The sequence below is a fragment of the Micropterus dolomieu genome, unplaced genomic scaffold (genome assembly GCF_021292245.1).
Source record: "Micropterus dolomieu isolate WLL.071019.BEF.003 ecotype Adirondacks unplaced genomic scaffold, ASM2129224v1 scaffold_340, whole genome shotgun sequence".
Classification (NCBI taxonomy): domain Eukaryota; kingdom Metazoa; phylum Chordata; class Actinopteri; order Centrarchiformes; family Centrarchidae; genus Micropterus; species Micropterus dolomieu.
The window spans coordinates 67,979-90,739 of record NW_025744327.1 but is presented as its reverse complement, the minus strand read 5'-3'; the positions used below and the strand labels follow the sequence as shown (position 1 = coordinate 90,739).

At 40.0% G+C, this 22,761-nt stretch overlaps 1 protein-coding gene across 2 annotated transcripts; it reads left to right on the top strand.

Annotated features, from left to right (window-relative positions):
- The first annotated feature begins 10,006 nt into the window (after window positions 1–10,006).
- On the top strand, window positions 10,007–22,653 carry exoc1 (exocyst complex component 1). Of its 2 annotated transcripts, XM_046043464.1 has the most exons (19): window positions 10,007–10,135; window positions 11,768–11,899; window positions 11,988–12,118; window positions 12,219–12,378; window positions 14,079–14,266; window positions 14,411–14,638; window positions 14,913–15,045; window positions 15,281–15,390; window positions 16,974–17,123; window positions 18,040–18,148; window positions 18,825–18,869; window positions 19,273–19,436; window positions 20,363–20,476; window positions 20,729–20,808; window positions 20,978–21,206; window positions 21,291–21,474; window positions 21,580–21,779; window positions 21,901–22,095; window positions 22,197–22,653. In XM_046043464.1, exons 2-19 carry the CDS (start codon window positions 11,776–11,778, stop codon window positions 22,347–22,349), a joined length of 2,697 nt encoding a protein of 898 aa, XP_045899420.1. In that variant the 5' UTR covers window positions 10,007–10,135; window positions 11,768–11,775; the 3' UTR covers window positions 22,350–22,653. The 2 variants fall into 2 exon arrangements, with proteins under 2 accessions (XP_045899420.1, XP_045899421.1); XM_046043465.1 differs by lacking the exons at window positions 10,007–10,135; window positions 18,825–18,869.
- Window positions 22,654–22,761: the final 108 nt, after the last annotated feature.

The following is a 22,761-nucleotide window of genomic DNA, read 5'->3' as shown; positions in this document are numbered from 1 at the left end:
TCTACAGCACTTTAATTCATTTTGATCTGTCACAATAAACCACACGATATAATAAAAAACAACAACTGTCATGTTTCCTTCAGCACAGACTCAATAAATATAAGATGAATTATTACGCTATTACAAAGGAAGGAGGGTTTCCTTTGGTTGTAATTGGCTTTAGTGTTACATGAAGAGAGTTTTATTACAAAGAAGAGAAAAACTGACGCAGGCAGGATGAGAAATAAGGGGGAAGTTTACTGGATTCATGTATATTGCATGAGGATTTTGTACACAGAAAAATATGTTATGCATTTTGCATTGTAGTCCCAGATTGGCACTTTTGTCATATATATGCACAAACAAATCTTGTGGAAAAGATAATATAATATTTTGATTCATCTCCTTCATTACCTGTCACGAAAGCAAAGCGTTTTTATTTTACCACTGTACAAATGAAGGATAATTTATAAGGCAGATTGCTGGGAAAACAAGAGACAGACTTGGCAGATGCCTAAAACAACAGCCCTGCCCTCATCACAGCTTTGTCTTTTGAAGTCAGATGTGACTTTGTTTGAGAGCATGTGTAGCAACAAATGGAGTGCATTGGTAATTGAGCAATTCCAGGGAGTCATCATACTCATCCCCACCCTTGTCATCCTCCTACACTAATCTCCCTGTTCTCTTTAATCAGTGGAGGTCAGCGGGCAAGCATAGCAACAGCACAAAAAGATATTTTGTTCTTGCAGCTTTATCATAGGAGCATTACTTCTGAAGACCCTTCAAGGTGAAATGACACCGTTTGTCACCATCAGTGTTGCTTCAGCAACTAGACCTGGTGTGTTTCTTGCCTCCTGAAAGCTCTGGAGAAGTCCTGAAATGTTGCGACCTTTAAAGAGCTTTCTTATATTATGAAGTTGAATGGCATTTGCATGCACTGGTCTAATTTGTTTGTTTGAGTGAAAACCCAAAGGTATTGAGGGTAGGTTATTGTCTATGATTCACACAATGTCGCACCTTAAAGCCACAACGCAGGTTACACTCTTGACTGTGCTCTAATTCTGAAGTTGAAGTCACTCCATTATTTATTTAATTTACATATAGACAATCCACTTGCTTCCCGACAAATGTGATGCATTTTAAATAATTCTTTAAAAAATTAGATTAGAAATCGATACCACTCCTAGATCAAGTAAATATGAAGCTACCTCTAGCAGCCAGCTAACTTAGCTTAGCATAAAGACTAGAAACAGCTAACATGGCTGTGTACAAATGTAACAATATTTAAAGTGGCTGCTGGCTGTAAATTCATATTTACCGTACTGACACGAGAGTGGTGTGAATTTTCTCATTAAACTCTCCGCTAGAAAGCAAATACACTTATGCTTTGAGCACTGGGCCCAGTGTAATGAATTAAAGTACAGAATCAGACCCACCAAAGCACATCCATCTCTTACACGGAAGATTGTTCATCATTGGAAAGAAGAGGAAAATGAGCAGGAAGAGTAACCTATTAACAAGTCACATCCTCCTACAAAGTCCATTAGTCAACCTTAAAAATAAGACAAGCCTCGAGTTTATTGTATTTCCAAATTGTTGGAATCATGAAAACCAGTCGTTGTAAACAGCTGCATTCAGCCCATATAGCAACACCCAGCAAACTGCAGTGAATTTTAGTTTTAGTTTTTAATTTCATTCCATCCTGTGAATGAAATGAAAGTTGCTGCCTTGGCCAAAGACTAATGTTCAGTGACTCTGTATTTATTATAATTTGGTTTGAATCCAAATAATCTTATATATCTTAAAAGGCTGGAAATATAAATATGAAAACATTCTCTTTAAAGTAGTTAAGAATATTCTCCATTAACACCATGCTGCTTAGATTGGGTTGCAAACCAAACCAGAATTTGATGGTTTAATATTACATGTTAATAATAAGGGATTAATAACCTTGAGGAACCTAAATGTAAAGATCCTTGTCTCAAATCAGATCATTTTCTCTTTAGAATCAGCTTTAAATCTCTAACTCATAATATGTTACTTCTGCAGATTGTATAAAGTAACAGAAATTCACTTACATTACATGAGTTGTGCAATTATGGCATATTGTGTTCACACTGTTCACAGGTATCATCATATTTTAATATTTTATCATTACACAGAGTTTCACATTCACTCCCAGCAGATTTACAATTTCCTGTGCAGTCAGAGCCATGCTAAAAGATCTTTCATTCAAATCCTTGTTTTCCTTGTATGCAGTTAAATCCACTTCAGCTTCCATTAATAAAGTAATTTCTTTAATAATATTAAAATCATTAATAAGTAAATAATACAGCACAGCTTATCTAAATTATACAAATGCAGTAATGCAGAACTAATGCAGAAGTCCATCCATCCATCGTCAACCGCTTATTCTGCGTACAGGGTCGCGGGGGGCTGGAGCCAATCCCAGCTGGCATCGGGCAAAAGACGGGGTACACCCTGGACAGTTCGCCAGTCCATCGCAGGGCCACACATAGACGAACAACCACTCACACTCACACACACACCTAAGGATAATTTAGGGTCACCAATCAACCTAGTCCGCATGTCTTTTGATGGTGGGAGGAAGCTGGAAAACACCCGGAGAGAACCCACCTCACCTCAGCAATATTTAGCATTAAATATTTTGCCATAGACAGCTGCTATGCTAGTAATTTATCTCAGCATAAAGTTTGGAAATAGTCCAAGAGACACTGGTAGGCAAGTTAGATTCAGACAGAGCCAGGCTAGCTGTTTCCCCCTGTTTCCAGTCTTCTACAATGTGTAAGATTTCGCCAACATTTCAGTTTAAAACATTCAAAAACTGAGCATGATCAACAGAATATGAAGAAGTAACAGCTCTGACGTCTGTCAAAGACATTTATGTATATAGAGATATGTATGTATATGTATATAGAGAGATATACTGCAATTAGCTAGGATGACCATAGGTCCTCTTTTACTTGGACAGGAAGTCTGCTTTTGATTTCTACAGTCAGCATTCATTGTGTGCGTTTTTGATCTTTCTAAGCAATTATACTAACATTTGATTTGTTATGATATTGTACTAATACACTAAAACTAGTTACTCCTTCGGGTAGATAGAGTCTTTGCAGTGGACAGATGTAGATTTAGCCAGATCCAGGATGCCATTGTGCAAATGTGTGCTGCTTTCAGCCTCTCTTCTTGAGAGCAACACGTTCCCCTTGTTCTGTTTTACTAAAATTATTGTTTTAACGTGCCACCAATTACTTGAATCCCACCCAGACCCAACCCTCTACCCACTGTGGTTGTCCATCTGCCTGCTGCCCCTACTATCCTCTTTTTGGAAAACCAAAATATGTCACCCTAAATTAGCAAGCTAACCTGCTAGGCCCGTCCTGTGTTGTACCACTTGTGCCTTGTTATTCCTTGTTTTTATAACGTTCGTCCACATATTTGTCAGTTGTGTCTAAACAGGAGAGGAGCAGACACACACACACAAGGCGATGGTCCTTTTAGCGTCATTGTTGCAGAAGAAGCGACGCCCACTAATTCAGGAAGACATAAAAAATTTAATTTATTAGGTTAGTATAAAGATAAGCTCTTACTTTACATGTAATTAGAAAAGAACAGAGGAGCAGTAGCCTGTAGAGTAGCCTGGCTGAGGGGGAGGAGGAGGTGAAATGCTGCCTGCTATTTGTTTGGAGCATGTGGCCAGGAATTACACATTGTCCCTTTAAAGGTTCCATATTGTAGAAAGTGAGATTTCCATATCTTTTTTGATAATAAATTATAATAATTATACCGCCCTCAGCCATGCCCCGGGAAGGCCCACCCGGAACCACAGTAAACCTTTTTTTGTTGTTGTTCTCAAGGGGACCTATTATGCTTTCCCTTATTTTCTGTCATATATGTAATGTTAAAATGTTGGATGGTCATTTTAAATGTGGCTAAAGTGAGTAAAATGAGGTAAAAATATGGAAAGTAATCCATCCATCATCAAACGCTTATCCTGCGTAAAGGGTCGCGGGGGGCTGGAGCCAATCCCAGCTGGCATTGGGCAAAAGGCAGGGTACAACCTGGACAGGTCGCCAGTCCATCACAGGGCCACACATAGACAAATAACCACTCACCTAAGGACAATTTAGGGTCACCAATTAACCTAATCCGCATGTCTTTGGACGGTGGGAGGAAGTCGGAGAGAACCCACGCAGACACGGGGAGAACATGCAAACTCCACACAGAAAGGCCGGGGCAACCGGGGTTTAAACCCACAACCTTCTTGCAGTGAGGCGACAGTGCTAACCACTGCACCACCGTGCCACCCTATGGAAAGTAATCCCTGTGAGCAAAAAGCTTCCTGCTTCAGACTGCTCTGAACACTAGCTTTCCAATGGCTTTTTCTGCTTTTGTGCCAAGCTGACATCAGATCTTAAACTAAAATACAGTGGGAGGCTATAAAAAAGCAGTGGACATATTAAGTATGGACATCTCATATCATTAAACGTTGCTGCCTCAACTCCTCTGGCTAGGCGGGAGGGAAGGAGAGGAATCAAGGAGGTACACACTGTGAAATGAGAAAGGCCTTTTATACATTCAGTTTCACAAGCCCCTCTGCAGGCTTCCGGAAAGTTGGCCAATCAGAATAAAGTGAGCTTTAAGGGAAGGGGGCCTTAAAGAGACAGGAGCTATAACGGTTTTAGGCAGAGGATGAACAGAGGGGCTGCATTAAGGGCCAATTCGATAAACACTTTTTTTAAAAACTGTGAATCATGCAAAGCTATTCTAGTGGAGGGGCCAACAAGCGAACTAGCTGCGGCAGCTATGTTGGCAGTAGTTATGTTTTTCCAATATAATCAAACTGAGGGTGCTGGATGAGAAAAGCAATTAAATTAAACGTTAAAGCATGTAAACATTTTCTAGAATACATCCAAAATAAAAGTATGAACCTCAATCCTGAAAACCTAATATATCCCACCCACTGGTCATAATGTTATGGCTGATCGGTGTATGTGCCATCTGTATAATCACATTCCAGATTTTATTATGTCACTGTTTGGTACAACTTTTTAAAGAGGGATAGGGCAAATGATAAAGTGTATCTTTTTAGAAAGTGGAACCTGATGTTCTATTTCCTATAAGTTTCGCCCTCTAAGGCAATCGCTACTGGGTTTATCCCTTGCGCGCACGTGCAGCACTGAAGGGAGGGAGTCAGATGATGTTAATCGAGCTTATGGTAAAAACCCACACAGTCCTGAGAGGTGAAAACACCGGTGTGGGTGACCCATGAGCATCAATAACCAAACCAGAGGTTCATAAATGATCTACTTTTTGTCAGTCTAAGAACTTTTTGAAGCAGAATTTTATGTCCAGAATATGTTGACAGGCTATTTAAAATTGGTCACACCGAAATGTAAGTGCGATGTTTCACCTATGCAAAATGAATATCAAATGTTTCAATACTCTCATAATATCAAAAACAAAAATTACAAAAGATATACAGAATTTACTTTAAAAGCCACTGACTAAAGCTCATCAGTACCATTTCAGGTATCTTGCTTGAGATAACGTGCAAAGTAAACAACACCTCAGCTGTTGTTCCCACTAGCCAGCTGTTGATTAACATCACAAAATCATATGCATAAAAGCTACATTGATCCACTAATTTATCCACTAAACCTAACCAAACTTTGTTTATAGTGACACTGTCATATGACTATAGAGAGTTAAAAAGAATGACATGCATGCAGAGAAAATGGGTTAACAGACCGAAAAATAAATGTAAAGGTCCCAAACAAGATAAAATCTTCTTTCACAGTTATTCTTTCTCAAATCTGATTTATTCTCATGTATTATTTTCTGTACAGACGTCAGCATTTTGAATTCCTTTTTGTCTTCATACTGTATTCATTCATTATAATCCTCTCTCTTTATTTCGTCACTCTCGCATGTGCGTGCTCTCTCTCTCTCTCTCTCTCTCCCCCTCACCTATATCTCTGACCCCACACAAACACACAGGAGAGCACTCTTGCAAGAGCACACATGTACACACACACACACGCACGCACACTTTAAATTACATGATTACTTTAAAACAAAATCGCACATGTGATCGACCCTCCTAACAGGCAAAGAGCTTTACACGGAGCATTGCTCATGTAATAGCTGCTCTCATGCTTACTTCAGTTTGGAAGACCGGCATGTTCCTCTCTATGAAATTCAGCAGTGATGAGCGAAGACCTCACCTTGGGATGGGGTTACCAAAGTGAACCGATAGGGTGTTTGTGTATACTGTTAGATTCAGGTGCTACTATTATGTGCTTCTTCCAGGATTCAACTGTGAAAGCCACATCATGGGAGAAAATACCATAACTGTGGCAGAAGGACACTTGATTCAATAAGTAACTGAAGAGGTTTTGTGTTTATTTTAGGTTGCTGTTTGATGTCCAATCTGTAAAAGATATGACCTCAACTACAAGTGAAGTCACTCAAAGTAGTGTATTATTAGTCAGTCTGTAGATTTAATAATTTCTGACAATACAACAAATATGCATCTAAAACAATAGTGATGATGCCTCCTTCAAGCACAGTAAAGGGCTGCACTAAATGCCATCCAGATAGCAACTCATACGTTTCTGATTCCAAACAGAAATAGAAAATGCTATTAGCCTTTAATCACCAGTGTGTGAATGTCAAATGTAGATTACACAGATGTAATCACCTTCCCCTGACGCTGCACCACAGGCATAAAAAGCCCTTTTGTTTGTAAGTCATCCGTTGTGCATGTCACTGGGGCTCCCCCATCAGCGTAGTGCCTTCCTGACACAACAAATTAATTTAGTGGGAGCGCCTCTCACCTGCAGAGTCCACCGCAACAAGTTTATGTTCCTCCTCTAAACTGACTTAATAAGTTCTGTATCATAATGTTACATTCCCACAAAAGCCAACAGGGTTTTCTGCAGTCCAATCTACCACGCTTGAGGTCATTGTTTTTGTGCCGACGTCAATCTGTTGTAGGAGCATCAACGTCAGCACTGCCTCCAGACCTTTGGCATTAACAAAACATATAGTCAGTAAGTGCCAGAATGGCAGAAACCATGGGTGAATCATGACTATAGGAAAGCACAACATGTGGCAAAATAGAAATGTTGAATAAAGGTAATGGCTCTGTGTGTGTGTGTATGTCTGTGTGTGTGTGTGTGTGTGTGTGTGTGTCTGCGTGTCTGTCTGTTTTTTAATGTGTGTATATGGGATATGTGTGGTGTTTAGATGTATGTTACACATGTTGGGCTGTAAAACAAGAATATTTCATCACTTGTGAATAAAATAACATGAAGAAAAGAGTGTATATTATACAATATTTTCATTAAACTGCGAACATAAAATGATAAATGTGACCTCATGAGGTGTAGGTAGGTCTAACAGAATAAATATCAGTCCCATTTATGACCTCTTGATGATAATGATGAGAGTGATGGGAGTTCTTAAAGTCTTTCAGTGAATATTTATTTTAAAGGTCTGTAAAGAATCTATTTTAATCTATCAAAATGTCCGTTCAAAAAGACCAGTACTGGATGGACTCACTGTAACTCCACCATTTTCTATGAATTATATTAAGTATAATAGTAGTGTTTTTTATTTCCATATTAAAACAATAACTTTGTCAAATGATATGTCTACACAACATATAATAGTCATGAGCTGTAATCACAATGATGATCTTTTCTCACTACCAGAGGAAAGACAGTAATTTCCAGGGATATTCATGTCAACACAAACATGAACATGTTTGCAGCATGCGAAAAGTCTGCAAAATGATGTTCCACACTCCACAGTAATACTGTGTTCTTTCCCTGAATAATACTTGTACGAGATAATTCTCTAAAGAAAATATTACTGCGTTGTTAACCTGGACACATAAGGCATTGTTTATGCTGCATGATGGCTGATGAAACTGGAGAAATGAGAACATACGACATTTTTGGAAGCTTACGTCACAGGTAGCAGTAAAGCATGAATTTAACTGTTGATGACAGCATTCACCAGCTGGGAAATCCAGCGCTGTCTCTGCACAATAACTTCAACACAGTCAGTGTACCTCGGGGCTAAGTCTGCAGATCACTTGCTAATCTGTGACTTTCTTTTCCATCACATGTCTGACTCACTGCGTTGACTCTGTTGTCATTCAGTCTCAATGGCCTCAAAGAGCTTTTGCTACAGATGGTTAATTACTTTTATTGCTACAAAAACATGACTACACTACAACACAGACAAAACACTGACAACAACAGATCAAGTGGAAGAATACAACACATAAGCACAGAAACATGGTATTTACAGAAACTGTGGTTTAACAATGCCACCTGGTGTCCTAAGAAGAACATGTATGCGTCTTTGCAATCATAATCTCAAATGGCACGTCCATCCATCCATCCATCCATCCATCCATCGTCAACCGCTTATCCTGCGTACAGGGTCGCGGGGGGGCTGGAGCCAATCTCAGCTGACATCGGGGAGAACATGCAAACTCCACACAGAAAGGCCGGGGCAACCGGGGTTTGAACTCACGACGTTCTTGTGCAGTGCTAACAACTGTACCACCATGACGCCAAATGGCACGTTAGAGGCCAAAAATGTAAAACCTACCAAATAAAAAACTCTAAAAGATATATGTGTCATCATGATGAAAACCTCTGATTACAATAATGAGACACCACAAATGTGCCCCTGATGGATGTATCTTACAACCGAGATTACAGCGGTTGTATCTTCTTTGGTAAAACACATTTGTATACTGTTAACAGTTGGCAGTTTTCTTGCTTTTATGTAGTAATTATTGGTTGCACTGCAAATTTGTATCCATTTTTAATCCATCCAAAATTCAAAGTCCAATATGCATGTATTAATCTGATAAGTAAATGCTTATATAAAACAAATTATTTGTTGTTGTTTCTTCTTCATCCAAAGAAAATGTTCTTGTTTAAAAGGCGTGTTTATCTGTACCTTATTCAAAAATAAATACAGGACCATTTTCTGTCTGTAGTGTTAGGCTTAAGTTTGCCCATAGGTTAGTCTGATGCTACTTTCAGAAAAAATAAAGACTGACTTATTTTAAGGCTAAAAAGTTATTGTTACACAGTTTTACCAGTAAAATGTCCCTGTAACTACGTTGTAGTTTGAAGTAAGTCTAAATTTACCATAAAATCATAGCATGACTGTTATAAAAGCGTAGATTATTATTACTCCTGCATGTAAAAGCAGGATTTTACTGCTGGAGCTACCGGACAGCAACTTATAATTATTTTCATTATGAATTCTTCTGTGGGGCAGCACGGTGGTGCAGTGGTTAGCACTAAATACTGGAGTAAATTTACTTAGTTACTGTCCAGCACTGATAAAGGCAACTGACTTTCCTCCATCTAATGTCTGTAAATGACTATATACTATTTGTAGCACAAGGCCTGTAAAATATTATAGTCGATTGTCTGCTTGGATTTCCATCCATTCAAATGTGTGAAAAATGCAAGTCATAATTTGAGGCCTTAATTTAACCTGCCTTTTGTCCCTCTGTGCTTTTGACCCACCTCAACTTCTGAAATGGTCCCTCAGTAGAACACATAAAGAGGATAGTCCATTAATTATCCTATATTTTGTATATATATAAAATATTCACTTTGGGTGTACACATTTATTTAGGATCTTTTGAAATAATTACAGTATGTATGAGGAATGTATGGAGATGTTTTGAAGAATTATATAATAATATACAATGTATAATATAATATAGTTTTTATATGAATACTTCATAGTCACAGATTGGCTGTGTGGTAATATGATTACATAGCAATGAATTTTAGAATATGTATACAAAGTATGCACAAAGAGGACACTTGGCCGCAAGATTAGGTTTTTAAAAAGTAGAGTAATTTATTTTACTCAGTAAAATAATGATACTTTTAAAATACGTGTTTGATCGTTTAAAATCTAGGATCAAGAGAGCTGGGGAAACAGGATGGAGCATCACTGTAACTGTTACTGCCTCTGTGGGTGGATCTGGGTGGATGTTGACGTTGTCGCTGTCACTTGACACCGTCTGTGAACCAGGAAGTGAGAGGGCGGGGCTTTGCGAAGTGCTGGTGGGCTGATAAACAAGGTAACGGCTTCTTGCGATATATACCTCTGCTTTCAATTAAAACGCACAGTGGTTTCGTTGCTTATTTCGCTGATGTAGTCACAACCTTTGCCTGTAAAGTGCAAGTAGCGTAATTGATGCTAACAGTGGCTAGCTCTCTCAAGCTAGCAGAAACGTCATTAGCCAGCAAGCTAATGACGGATTAGCTTGAAAGGACTTCGGTGCTTTATCTTTGGGAAGGGCCTCTGGGTGCTTCATCACTCTCAGTCGCCAACACCAGTACCGTTAGCTGACTTTAAAAACACCTGGCTGTGGTGTTTTCGAGTCACTATTGTGGAGTTAACGTTAATGTCAGCGTCCTCTGTTATCCTGTTAGCAAACCTGATAACGCCAATTAATACCGTTAACTTAGATGAGTGTTTGAAGTGAGAGACACAAAACGTTAAGGTGACATCTGAAATAATGAGTTACAAAACAATTAAGTACATTTATGGTATATGTGCGTATCAAAATGACAGCAAACTAATGTATATTTTGTCTTTAAATGGCTTTCGCTACCCGATACTGTGGAAGTAACGTTACATGCTCTTGACTTAAGGCTAACTTAGCATAGATGGCGTGTAAAACTTGATGTTTTAGAGCTGCAATTTACGATTATTTTCACTGTGGATTAATCTGTAGATTATTTTCTCAATTAATCGATTAGTTGTTTGGTCTATAAAATGTCAGAATATGGTGAAAAATGTTGGTCTGTGTTTCCCATAGTCCAGGATGACATCCTCAAATGTCTTGTTTGGTCCACAACCCAAAGATAATAATAACGATAATAATAATCATGAAATTTAATTATAGAACACTTTTCAAAGCCTGTTACAAAGTGCTTTTTACAAGACAATAAAACATTTCAAACAAATAACAAGATACACGGTAAACTTAAATAAAAATACACAAAATAAATTAATAAAATCAACTAAAATCGGGAAAGGTTCTCCTATAAAAGTATGTTTTAAGAAGGGATTTAAAAGAGTTCACTGACTCAGCTGCCCTGATTTCCTCAGGCAGGCTGTTGCTGACTGCAAACGCTTTGTACCTTTTAGTTGTCAGAAACTCTGGAGCAGACAAAACACCTCTGCTTGAGGATCTCAAGGTACATGTTGGTGTGGATTGGACTAAAAGGTCTGAATTTTAACAGGGAGAACGGCCATGAAAAGCTTTAAAAGTAATCTAAAACATTTTAACATCTATTCTAAAATATACTGGGAGCCAGTGTAATGAAGCTAAAACAGGGGTGATGTGATCATATTTCTTTATTCTGGTTAAAAGCCTGGCAGCTGAGTTCTGCACATTCTGGAGTCGATCAATAGTTTTTTGTGTCAATCAAGTAAAAAGGCTGTTGCAGTAATCCAGGCATGATGATATAAAGGCATGTAAAATGGTCTGTGTCCTTAAAAGTTAACATTGATCATATTTTTGATACATTTCTGTAGATGGATATAGATATTCAGTTTACTGTCATAGATGAGTAAAGAAGTCGGAAAATATTTACATGGAAGAAACTGGAATCAGAGCATTTGTGTTTATATATGTACAGAATGATGCATGAGTGTCCCTTGCAGTCATAATAATAAGTACCTGCTATGTTCTGCATGATAGCGTCCACCATGACAGCCATCAAGCATGCACTCCAGAGGGACATCTTCACACCCAACGATGAGCGTCTCCTCGGCATTGTTAACGTCTGTAAGGCAGGAAAGAAAAAGAAGAACTGCTTCTTGTGCGCGACAGGTAAGTGCATTATAACCACAGAAACGACAGTAAATAACTGTTAAAGATCAAGTAAATGTTTCTATAGCAATGGGCTTTTCTCTTCCAGTTACCACAGAGAGGCCTGTGCAGGTTAAAGTGGTTAAGGTGAAGAAGTCCGATAAAGGGGACTTCTACAAACGGCAGCAGACATGGGAGCTCCGAGATCTGACTGAAGTAGATGCCAAAGATGCAAGCAAGGTCAGATAATTCATTTATCACCCATTACCTTGTTCAGTTGTTATAAGTGTCCCTTTTCTCCTTCATTCAGTGCTCATATATATATACTCCTATGGTTTAGGAAAATCCTGAATTTGACCTTCACTTTGAGAAGGTGTACCGCTGGGTGGCCAGCAGCACAGCTGAAAAAAACTCTTTTATCTCCTGCATTTGGAAGCTGAACCAGCGATACCTGAGGAAGAAGGTGGAGTTTGTGAATGTCAGTTCTCAGCTGCTGGAAGGTGTGGAAACGCTCTGTCCTTACTCTAACCACCCGCTGTGAGCGCATGCCTCTTTTCATGATTTGATTATATTTGTTTAAAGACCGGTCTCCTTCTCTTAAAGAGGTGGTATTATGCTAATTTTCAGGTTCAAAATCCTATTTAGGGGTTGTACCAGAACAGGTTTATATGGTTTAATTTTCAAAAAACACCTTTTTTTTTTTTCATACTGCACATTGCTGCAGCTCCTCTTTTCACCCTGTGTTCAAGGCTTAGTTTTAGCTATGGAGTGATGCATCTTGTCTCTAAATGATCTTTGTTGGGAGTTGCACATGCGCAGTTCCTAGTTAAGGACTACTAGCCAATCAGAAGCAGAGAAGGGTGGGGTCAGCGAGAAGCTCGTAAACCGCTTCGATTCAGCTTTAGCCTGCATGTTGCTGACCAGCTTGGCAACATGGACTGGAGCAAGAGTTTCAGAGTGATGAGTTATTAATCTGTAACAAATGGATCTTTCATCCATGAAGTTGTAACTGAGCTCTGTCTCTACATCACAGTAACAACTTCATGTCCATCGACTGCCTGGAGGGTAGCTAGTGTTTGGAAGGGAGAGGAGAGGTGTGTGCTGCAGCTCAGTGTTTTTTTTCACTGGTGTTTTTGAGGGCGTGTCGGAGTAGTCGCTTAGCAAGCGTTATATGAGGTGCATTTAGCTTTCATCCCTGTATGAAAGGGAAGCGGCTGGACTACAAACAAGCTGTTTTCAGGCAGTTCAGAGCAGAGTTTTCTGTGGGAGATGGGAACTCCCTTTGGGCTGGACTTTGGGCTTTTTCACTTTGTAAACCTATTACATACACAAAAAAGATATATAACTCCATAAAGGAGAGAGGAAAAGCCCAAAAGCATAATAGCACCTCTTTAAACCAAAAAGTGTTGATCGAAGTGTGTGTTGGTCATGTTTGAGGATATTTTAATTTATCCCAGAAGTGAGAATCTGATGGATTTTTGTTTATTTTATTTATTAATAGCATGTTTTTAAGTATTCAACCTCTTCTTTGTATCTTGGTTTGTGGTATGGCTTTCTGTGTTAAATTCTTCTTTATTCTCACTTTTCTCTCTTAAACTTTCTCTGGCCAGAACTTCCTAAAGCGGAAGGTTGGTAGGACTTAACTTTCCCCTCCTCACTCCTCTCCATCGTTATCTCATGACCTCAAACTACCATTCTCATTAGACACTCTCACCTCCTTAAAGCTCCTTCTGTTTGAATTGTTTGACACTACGGGTGGGCATGATTCATTTGGTCATCATATAACACACATTTACCTCATCATAGGATTATTCACTGACATGTGTTCATGTAATGTACTCTGCATCTAATTTGACCGAAACTTATAGCCCATAATTGTTAGAATAAATGCAGTTGTTGTACTTCAATTTATTTTACAGAGGTCTATCAGCCAGAACAAATATAGAGGTGTAAATTTGGCCGTTTCAGATTGTAGGTTACTTCACATGACTGGTAGAAAATGAGTAACTGGTGGTAAACAAGTACAATTTTTTAAAACTTATTCAAAATGTGTTTAAAGACGGTTCCCTATTGCCGAAGGTACTTTTGGCTTTAGTTGTTCTTACAAGAGGCGTCTAAAACCCGGTCTGTCGAAGATACCGGGAGGTGTCTTGACACTAGTGTTTTTAACATACATTACCATCTCTGTTTGTGGGATTAGAGTCGGTGCCGAGCGGTGAGAGTCAGAGTGTTGCCGGCGGCGATGAGGACGCTCTGGACGACTACCAGGAGCTGAGCACCCGCGAAGAGCAGGACATTGAGAGCATGATGGAGATGTGCGAGTACGCCATCTCCAATGCTGAGGCTTTCACAGAGCAGCTCTCCAGGGAGCTGCATGTTCTAGATGGGGTGAGTGAAGCAAAGTAAAACCAGAATGAAAAGCATAAGAAGTATTGTTCTTCAGTGGGATTTTTTTTTTTTTTTGCCTGTGAGTTTGGATGGAAACATTAAAAGAAACCTATTAATACCCTCTTCATTGTTTTCTACTTTAAGGCCAATATCCAGTCCATCATGGCATCAGAGAAGCAGGTCAATATCCTGATGCAACTGCTGGATGAGGCGCTGGGTGAGGTGGACACCATTGAGGGAAAGCTGAGCAGCTATGAGGAGATGCTCCAGAGCGTGAAGGATCAGATGGACCAGATCTCACAGAGCAACCGCCTCATCCAGATCAGCAACACCAACAACGGCAAACTGCTGGATGAGATCCAGTTCTTAGTGGTTAGGAACACATTTGAATTCTCGTATTACTAAATCAAGTAGCACACTTAAGGCATCAGCTGATGTTAAGACAATTAGCAGAGATCTGTTGGATGTGTGAAAATATTAACATGGAATTTCATATTTGGAATATGAAAATGTAGATATTTGAGATCCTTTTTTAAAATGTATATAAAACTCCTTAACAAGTTGTGAAGCCTTAAACCTATAATAATTTATTTGCAAGATTGTTAGACTTTGCTTGACAACTGAGGGCATGTCTTTCCTCATGTAGAACTACATGGACTTGTCAAAGGGACACATCAGAGCCTTGCAGGAGGGGGACCTGACCTCCCCTAAAGGTATCGAAGCCTGCATCAATGCCTCTGAAGCTCTTCTGCAGTGCATGAACGTGGCCCTCCGACCAGGTTAGTCTACACATTTACTTGTTGATTGGCTAAATCAGTTGTTTCTTACGGTGTTGGTGTGCGACTCTCAGAAGCTGCAAAACTTAACGCATTTTGAAAAAAAAAAGTTACCTTTGGTGTGGTTACAAGCAGATTTATACAATTGATGTGGATGCCGATTGCTTATAAATGCTGATTTTCCCAGCCTGTTAATACTGAACTTGGCTATCAAAGTGTCGTCATTTTTCTTCCAAAGGCCACGACAAGCTGATGGCAGTGACTCAGCAGCAGCTCCTGTTTGCCGAGCTGAGAGACACCTTTGCTCGCCGCCTCACCAATCACCTCAACAATGTATTTGTTCACCAGGTAAGAGTCACGCTATGATTACAAGGGCTACAATGTTTAACATTTAGTATAGCATTGCTCTACTTTCTAAGTTGCAGCATCTACGTTTACTCCACTGCATTTATGTGACAGCTGTAGTTTAATAGTTACTTTTCAGATTAAGGTTTTTAACTTAAAAAGAAACGCATGATAATTTTATAAAATACAACACATTGTTAAGATTAAACCAGTGGTTCCTAACCTTTTTGGCTTGTGACCACCGAAAAAGCTGTGTGTTGTTGGAGCCCGATGTGTATGAGTTGTGAGCATTCCCACCAAGGAGCTATTTCCCCTTTAAACTTCTCATTTCAGTAAATGTTTAAGACACATTATCCAGTATATAAAAAAAGCAAAGATTAGAGAAAAGTCAAAAGAAAGAAAACCGATTTCCTCTCCCATTAATCATATCACAACCCCTCAGATTAATCTGGTGACCCTTTTGGAGGGGGGGACTAACTCCACCTCGACCAGCTGAAACAGTAACATTCTGCTTACACATTGTTGCAGTAATATTCAATTCTTATAATATGTAATAATATAACTATTACACAGGTACTTTTACTACAGAATGAGTACTTTTACTTTTGATACCATAAGTACATTTTGCTAATACTTATGTGAGGTGTTGTCCTCACATGTTGCCGGTGTAAGACTGCTGCGCCAGGGAGGTCTGCAGTCTCTTCTCTTCTTTTCCAGCCCCCCCCCCCATGGACTTCCTGTTTAGCTGTGACTGGACTTCCTTGTGTCCTTTCCTTCTAGTTGTGTCCCTCCTATTCTTGACTCTCTGTGTTGCTCACTTTGAATCATCCCACTCTGCTCTCTGTCTCTGTGTCAGTTCAACCACTTCAGTCACTTCAAAATGACCATCCCTCAGTTCTATAGGTCCTCCTGTCTGTCGCTTCCAGTGAGTACCCTCACAGCAACCCCCACTTGCCCCCTCTTTGCTAATGTTTGAAACCTCACTCCAACTTACATGTCATTACCTCAGAGACACGAGGCCATCCATTGCCCATTAGTTACTGCATGGGATATGTTTCTTACAACTTAACATTTGTCATTTGATCTCAAAGCTGAAGAGGCATCGTTCATCTTTCTCCTTCACCAACTGTCTGCACTCAGCTAAGAGCTTCTTTTTGTGTTTGGGTGCTAACTTGGCTTTGTTGCAAAAGGTCTTATATCATAAAATCTGCCTGTCTGCCCTGCGTGCATGTCCAAGCAGTAGATACTGAACTATACTGATACTGAAGATGAAAGTGAGGGTAAGTGAGGGGAACATCGGTATGGCAGTAAGAGTTGCACTTTTCAATAAGCTTGTCAATAAGCTGAGCTGAAGAAATGGTGGACTTGTTGAACAATGTGTTTTTTACCTTGTAAACACCCGGTGTCATGATAATTTGCGGTAATATATCTTATCCACTGATGTTTGTGATAGGAAGCAAGATAAATATTGCCGTGTGTTTGTATGTATACAGAAACATGGAATGGGACTTAATATTAGGTTTGTCTATACTAAGTCATTTATTGAATGTGTTGCTAATTGTGTCTCCCCTCAATCTGTCATTCAGGGCCATGACCAGAGCTCCACCCTGTCACAGCACACAGTTGAGCTGACTCTGCCCAAACACAGCCCCCTCCACAGGGACCTGCTGCGCTATGCCAAGCTCATGGAGTGGCTGAAGAATACCCACAGGGAGAAGTACGAGGGCCTGTCCAGGGTCAGTGCTGATATTTGACACAATACTTAAAGGGACAGGAGTAATGCTCTTATTCACTTCCTTGCTGAGAGTCATATGACAAGATTTATAACACTCTCATGTTTGTCAGTTAAAGGCGTATTCCCTAAGATTTCAGTCTTGGCTGATTTGGCGACACAAACGTGTTAAATGGCAATAATAGAGTTTAATGCTTTTAATGTGAAGCAGCGACAGAATAAAATGGTAGAACTACTTAGCAGTAAATATAAACAGCTCTGTAATGAAGAGTAAACAATAAACTGAGGCTGATACTTTGAAAATGACACTGGATTACATGCTTGCACCATTTCTTATGACTGCCTCATGTCTGGGAAGGCACTTTAAATCAGGCTCGGAAATGGCGGATACCGCCATAAGTAAATAGAATAAATGGCTATTGCAGAAAAAATGCAAACCTTAAATAGTTTTAAAAAGGGGGGTTGATTTGATGAAAATCTTTAGGATTATGACTTCAATATTATACTTTAACCAGAAGGGGATTGGTCAGCTTGGCATAAAGACTGGAAATTGGGGTAAACAGCTTGCCTGGCAATGTCATTGTTGTTTTCACATTTTGTTTATTTTAAGGATTACACAAACTAGATATAACATTTTCATTAGTGAGCTATAGAGGTGTTCGTAGGCTGATTTTATTAGCTTTGGACAGAGCCAGACTAGCTGTTTTTCCCGGTTTCCACTGTTTATGCTAAGCTAACTGTCTAGTGACTGTAGCTTCATATTTAGCATACAGATGCGTGCAGTATTGAGCTCCTCATGTAACTCTCAGCCAGAAAACAAATAAGTATATTTTTAAAATGTTGAATTATTCCTTTAATACTGAGTCCTCCTAATGTGGTGTTTAGCATCTAAACAAATATCATCTCCTCTTCTTTTTTAGACCTATGTTGACTATATGAGTAGATTGTATGAACGAGAAATCAAAGAGTTCTTTGAGGTTGCCAAGATAAAGATGGCGGGTACAACCAAGGAGGCCAAGGGCAAGTTTGGTAAGAGCTGCTATTCACAGCCCTGTCGACACAGACATGAAGCATGTTGTGATGTGTGATTAGGTTTTTATAGTTTTTGTCTTTTTCTCCCTTTTCTATAACATGTAGTTCACTCAAAGGCAGTGAGAATTTCATTGCATTTCTGCATTATTTTTTCCAGTATTTGTATTACACTATCACACAGAAATTAATGGAATATTCATGTATAAATAACGAAACAAGGCCTCATTCTTTTATAGCCTTTTCTGCATCACACCAAAATCATATCTTCCCACCGAATGTGTTTCCAAGTACTCAAGTCCTGCCTCTTGTTTTACCTTGTGATGTTGTCTCTTTTTTCCCTTTGCAACAGGACTGTAGAAATTAAATTATCTATTCTTCTTACTATTTAAATTCTGAAAAAGACTCTTGGTTGAGCTTTGGTTTTGGCAGAATTATAGTAATCTGCTTTCTGCATTCTGTATTAGCTTTTCCTGTTGAAAACAAAAAAAAGAAAGAAAGAATTTGTTTTCCTAAGGTTTGTCCGACAAGCTACAAGCCCATCCAAGCCACTGCAGTGCACGTCAGCTTATGTGTAACCTCGTACATCTAACATCTAGCCTCACCCCTCCCATGCTGCATGTTGTAAGCCTAACCTGTCTCTGTCTTTGATGCCTGCCTTTCTAACTGGCTGCAGCCACGCTTCCGCGGAAAGAGAGTGCACTCAAACAGGAAACAGAAAGTAAGTATGACATTCAGACAGAGCTGTTCCACTGTTAATTACCCACTGTGCTTCTTACCACTGTGCCTTATGTAGCTGCACTAAGAGAAACCCTTTGCTCAAAGCCCTTCGCCACCTTGATACATATCACCTCAAGCCCTGCCAACCATTACCTCGCCATGTACCTGGTTGGTTTGTGCAAAATCTTCACAGCGCGACTGAATGCATCACCACATATTCTGATTCTATGATAAATGCCTAAAATAAAGCTAACCATTGATATGCATGTTATTTTTGTTGATTTTACTACACAATTTATTTTAAAAGTGTCATAATAGACTTCTCTAAGTCTTCACTTGGACTTGGAGTCATTCTGATTAAACGCTTGCCATTGGATCACACTGTATTTGTTGTGCTGTGTTAGGCCTTCATGGCAGCTCTGGGAAGCTGACAGGCTCCACCTCAAGCCTGAACAAGCTGACAGTGCAGGGCTCCAACAGCCGGCGGTCCCAGTCTTCCTCGCTGCTGGACATGGGCAACATGTCCGCCTCCGACCTGGACGTGGCCGACAGGACCAAGTTTGACAAGGTGACACAGCCAGTGATACAAATATTTACTCAAACCATTAAATTAGGGCTGGGGGATATGGCTTATAAATAATACTGTGATATTTTTAGGCTATATCGCAATACACAATATAGTTCTCGATATACACATTTTGTCTAAAATAACATACCGTACATTCTCAAATAGAAATGCAAACATGTTAACCTTGCAGAATATGATGCATTGATGTAATATAAACCACCGAACAATATATAAATTTGTTCAAATTAGCTCAACCTTTAACATCCACAGCAGTAAAATGCAGCATGCGCATTAAAGCAGTAATATTAATCCGAAAACATCATATATAATACGAAAACGCCGACTGGGGACCATTTTGCTGCACAATGACTAAGTCAGTTTTGCATAAAATTTACTCGTATTTTCACAGCGAGGTTGGTATTAGTAGTTTTGCTTAAGTAATGGACTTCTTCCACCTCTGGGTAGCACACCCACAGCCTAACTGCACTTATGTGTCACAGCCGAGCCCTCCCCTATTGCTGGCTTTGTGGGTAACCTGTGTGTGTGATAGAGTCGAGCAGGTTTCTTGTGAAAGCGAGTCATTCCCGGTGTGTTGGGGGCAGTTATGTTTCTTTAGTCAGCCACAAAGTGTGTAGATGAGCTCAGGTCACGGTATAATAGTTACTGAAAGTCTGTGTGTTGTGTTTGCTGCCACAGAAAATAAGTTAAAAAGTCCCTGTTTATGTAAAGTTACTACGGCTTCACAGCAGTTGACAATGAAAATATGGTCATCTGCTGTATCGCACATTAATTAATATTTAAATATATAGAATATATTTCGACATATCGCCCAGCCCTACATTAAATGTGGAATGGAAATAAAACATGTTGTGTCCACATGTTGCTCTGTGCTGAGAGATTAAATTGTGGGTATTTCTTATTTGCAGATATTTGAGCAGGTCCTCAGTGAGCTGGAGCCTCTGTGTCTTGCAGAACAAGACTTCATTAGCAAGTTCTTCAAGCTGCAGCAGCACCCGACAGTTACACCCCCTCTTGCTCAGGTAAATATGACCAGGTATCTGAAATAGGTGACAGGAGGATCTTACGGTACACCACCTGCTGATGAGTTGTCGTTGTTGTTAGAAGCTGTACTCATGTGTGGTGGCATCTGAAATTGGAACATTTTTCTTGCCTGAAAGCGTGATATAATAGAGCAATAACAGGCACGGCTTGTTTGTAGTTACAGCATCATTCATATATGTCAGCAGATGTTTGTTTAGATTTGTCATGTTTTATGTCTCTTTTCTTGTCAGCCTGAAACAGAGGAATCAGATGGAGGCATGCTGTCAAGAGTGCCTGCCCAGGCTGAACACAGATACTCCATGTCATCAGAGTGAGTAGTGGCACAGCAGTGGCAGTATAAGTATATAAGTCATCTTCTCTGCCAGAAACATTATTTATATTTTCTATGAATCGCTCCCTTATCCTTGTTTCACTTGTCACTGCTTTTTTCCCCCTCAACTTTCTGTTTCGTTCACTCGTTTCCCTCCCCGTGACTCAAGGAAAGACATGGTGCGGCTGATGATGAACAAAATCTTCCAGAGCATCGAGACGGAGCTCAACAGTCTCATTGCTCTGGGCGACAAGATAGACAGCTTCAACTCTCTGTACATGCTGGTGAAGATGAGTCACCATGTGTGGACAGCTGAGAACGTTGACCCGGCGTCTTACCTCAGCACTACTTTGGGAAATGTGCTGGTCACTGTCAAGAGGAACTTTGACAAATGCATTGTGAGTAGAGTCCAAAAGATGAGGAATATTCTCGTCTTTTGAAAATGGAGATATCGTGCCAACACAATCTATTTTTTCTCACAGTCTGGACAGATCAGACAGATGGAGGAAGTGAAGATTTCTAAGAAAAGCAAAGTTGGGATCCTGCTTTTTGTTACTGGCTTTGAGGAGTTTGCCGAGCTGGCTGAAACAATCTTCCGTAACGCAGAGCGCAGAGGGGACCTGGATAAAGCTTATGTCAAACTTATCAGGGCTGTCTTCATGAATGGTGAGACCGCTGGTCAACCAAAAGCACCTGCTTCTTGGCTATAGATGATGTGGTGTTTATGTGATGTCTGGTAAACAAAGTTCTGAATATAGTTTGTTTTTTTAGTGGAGAAGGTGGCCAATGAAAGCCAGAAGACGCCGCGGGACGTTGTGATGATGGAGAACTTCCACCACATCTTTTCCACACTGTCACGTCTAAAGATCTCATGCCTGGAGGCTGAGAGGCGAGAGGCCAAGCACAAATACACAGACCATCTGCAGTCTTATGTGATCAACTCTCTGGGCCAGCCTCTGGAAAAACTAAATGTAAGTCATAGTGTATTTTAAGAGTTATCACAAACATTTGGCGTGTTCCTGGACATGAGTGGTGATATGCAGGATGTGAGCATTTACTCAGCGGTGGTAAACTCTTAACTTTCTCCTGCAGCATTTCTTTGAAGGAGTTGAGGCACGTGTAGCCCAGGGCGTTCGCGAGGAGGAGGTGAGCTACCAGCTGGCCTTCAACAAACAAGAGCTGCGTAAAGTTATCAAAGAGTATCCTGGCAAAGAGGTGAAAAAGGGACTTGACAACCTCTACAAGAAGGTGGACAAACATCTGTGTGAAGAAGAGAGTCTGCTACAGGTGAGAAATGAAACATTTTAAGGGGTCGAACTGCTCAGCTGATAAGTGGCGTCACGTCTCTTCATCTCCTCTCTGTTGCCCTTCCTGTTTTTCTCCACCAGGTGGTGTGGCACTCCATGCAAGACGAGTTCATCCGTCAGTACAAGCACTTTGAAGATTTGATCGGCAGATGCTACCCTGGATCTGGAATCACCATGGACTTTACCATCCAGGACATGTTGGAGTACTTTTCCAGCATTGCTCAGTCTCATTAGTCTAACTGCTATGCACTATGATTCACTACTGCCTCACACAGGCAAGAGATACACTAGCTACTCACAAACTACCCTCTATTGTTGTTTTGGACAATGAGCATTTCTTCTCTGTGTGCGCCTGTGTATTTTAATGAAAGGGATTTGTACACTGGACAGTGGTCATGCAGATATCTCTGCATTGTGTGTGTGCGCCTGTTCATTTGAGGTTCAACACCTCTCTGCTCTAAATACTGAATTGATTATGTTATATTTTTGTTATGTCTTCATGCCATATGTACATAATAAATTTGCAGTTGCCGACCCATTCAGTGCTGTATCAATATTTTATTTTATTGTTAAACACATGACATTAGATATTTCTTTTTATGCTTGGGTTCAATCTCTGTACCGACCCCGCCCTGGGCGGCGGACA